This window comes from Ceratotherium simum, chromosome 1 (assembly GCF_057802395.1).
Source record: "Ceratotherium simum simum isolate JZ-2026a chromosome 1, ASM5780239v1, whole genome shotgun sequence".
NCBI lineage: Eukaryota > Metazoa > Chordata > Mammalia > Perissodactyla > Rhinocerotidae > Ceratotherium > Ceratotherium simum.
Genome location: NC_141900.1, coordinates 26,416,407 through 26,419,190, shown reverse-complemented (window position 1 = coordinate 26,419,190; position 2,784 = coordinate 26,416,407). Strand labels below are relative to the sequence as shown.

The following is a 2,784-nucleotide window of genomic DNA, read 5'->3' as shown; positions in this document are numbered from 1 at the left end:
CAATTTGCTAAGCTAGATGTATGTATTATTGAAGTAACAGAGCATGATAGTGATATGCTCATTATTATATCTTATTTTTAACTATTTTGATAAACATAGCATTATATGTTTTAATTATGTAATGGACATTGGTGGCATAAACTAGGCACTAAAAACCATGTGAATATTTCTTAAAGATATGGTGCCCACTCACATAATTTGCACTGCTTATCAATTAACTTAAAGAGAAACTAAAAAGGAATTTGTAACATGATAGATTACGAATAATGCCCAAAAATAATCCTCTTGGAAATAACAAATCTATTAATCTCCTTGAAAATTTGATCTGTGAAGAAAAGGCAAGTGTCATATAAGAGAGAAAGTCATTTGTATTTACATCCACTTCTACTACTATAGATATTTACAGATAAGAAAAATGGTAGAGGCTTTCGGGAAAAGAGAATTAATCTCTGAAAGTAACTGAGATGCTCCATATTTTATTTGTAGTTAATGCTGTGCCTCAGATTAATTTTATGCAACAAATTAATTTGAGCAAGTCTTAATTAATTGATTACCTAATTTACCAAATAATCAATTAATTATGGTAATTAATGTGTTAATAATTAAATTGGTTAATAAGTTAATCTTTCTCCTACACTTAAGAATGTGTGATTACTGGCAAAGTGTGAAAGCCCGCAAGTAAGATCAATTTATTTGTGTTCCTTTCATTCATGTATAAAACCATTAACTTTTTCTAACACATACATTTAAGTAAATTCAGGGTCATTAAGTGAGTATATATCAGGTATAAATATTAACTGTTGAGAGGTCTCTAAACTGAGAAAATGTGCCTATTTAGGATGACAGGTCATGCTAACTTGAGGTGGAAGGTGCCCTGAGCAGTATCTTGGTAGCTCAAGGCATGGTGTACTGAGATCATGGGCTGCTCGCAGGTGAGTAATAGAGAAATTTAGCCATTTTTGTTTTTCTCCACAGGAAACTAAGCTTTGTGTATATTATTTAGTTTTAAATTTTTATTTGTCATGACATTGAAAGATATCTTGTGAAACTCTTAAACACGTGAAAAACATGTAAAAGTCATGCAAGATATATAACATTAATACTGATTAAAATGCATAAATCTGAAGCTCCTTCAACACAGAACTACCCAAATTATAGAAAACTGAAATTACATAATAACATTTCCTAACACCTTGAGTAAATTACGTGTGGCATACTGACAAAATACACAAAAATTATAGAAATTTAATTGGTACTTACATATATACATGTTATCCAATTCAAAACAGATGGATGATAGGATGATAAAATACACATGTTGTTGTGAAGTGAAAGATAAAAGCCATAATTATTCCTCCAAGTCTTTTATTTCTGTCATTTGACCAAGTTTTCTTAAAGAAATGCTCAAGCTTACCTTTAAGCAGTTCTCATTTCCTAATCATTCATTGTCTTCCAGGCATGACTGGAGCCATGGAAAATGCAAATGACACCGCAGGGATAAACTTCATTCTTCTAGGGCTCTTTAACCACACACAGACCCATCTCTTCCTCTTTTCCATGGTGCTCATGATCTTTCTCACCTCTCTGGTGGGCAATGCCCTCATGATTGTGCTCATCTATGAGGACCCCCGGCTGCACATGCCTATGTACTTCCTGCTTAGCCAGCTCTCCCTCATGGACGTGATGCTAGGCTGCACCATTGTCCCCAAAATGGCAGCCAACTATCTAATGGACAACAGGTCTATATCTCCCGCTGGCTGTGGAGCTCAGATCTTTCTGTTTCTCACTCTTGGAGGGGGCGAGTGCTTCCTCTTAGCAGCCATGGCCTATGACCGCTACGTGGCCGTATGTCACCCTCTGCGCTACCCCATCCTCATGAATCAGAAGCTCTGCTTGCACATGACAGCAGGCTCCTGGCTTCTGGGAGGGGTAGATGGCCTGATGCAGGCTGGTGCCACTCTGAGCTTCCCTTACTGCCGCTCTCGGGAAATCAACCACTTCTTTTGTGAGGCACCCTCACTCGTGCGACTTGCCTGTGCAGACCACAAGCTTTTTGAGTTTTTCATGTATGTCTGCTGCATCCTGATGCTCTTGATCCCTCTGTCTCTCATATTGGCGTCCTACACTCTCATCCTGGCTGCTGTGCTCCGCATGCAGTCCACTGCTGCCCGAAAGAAAGCCTTTGCCACCTGCTCATCTCACCTGGCTGTCGTGGGGCTCTTTTATGGCACCATCATATTCATCTACATGCGCCCCACGTCCTTCCGTTCAGTGGCTCGTGACAAGGTGGTCTCTGCTTTTTACACCATCTTTACACCTGTGTTGAACCCCCTCATGTACAGTGTGAGAAATAAAGAAGTCAAGGGGGCTTTGAGAAAGTGGATGAAGAAACATTTTTTGTGATATCAATAATGAACATAATGTGCCAAAATAGCATCACCCAAATTGGATTCAGGTTACAAAATTTGCATTGTATCAATATATTTTGCAAGTTTGTGTTGTTTTCAAAAGTTATTTATTTTATATTTGTAAATCAACTAAAAATTACGTTTGTCCTGCTTTTATACTGTGTCAGGGTATTTTTATTCTGAACTTCTTGACAATGAGAGTAATGACTGAGGCAGTGCAGCTAGACAAGATATGCTAGACATCAACAATGTAATTTGTGTTTTTTATACATAATAAAAATAATTATGATGGCGATGGATTATTTAAAAAGTGCATTTTTATTTTGAAGAAAGCAATGTAGATCTAACTTTGTATAATTTTGATAAAATAAATTTC

At 37.1% G+C, this 2,784-nt stretch overlaps 1 protein-coding gene across 1 annotated transcript; it reads left to right on the top strand.

Moving 5' to 3' along the window:
* The first annotated feature begins 1,470 nt into the window (after window positions 1-1,470).
* LOC147918163 (olfactory receptor 2T33-like) lies at window positions 1,471-2,403 on the top strand. The gene has a single exon (XM_087434028.1). It carries the CDS (start codon window positions 1,471-1,473, stop codon window positions 2,401-2,403), a length of 933 nt encoding a protein of 310 aa, XP_087290154.1.
* The last annotated feature ends 381 nt before the right edge of the window (window positions 2,404-2,784 follow it).

Excerpts from the sequence above, each read along its gene's own strand:
- LOC147918163 (XM_087434028.1), top strand. The coding sequence starts at position 1,471 with ATGGAAAATGCAAATGACACCGCAGGGATAAACTTCATTCTTCTAGGG.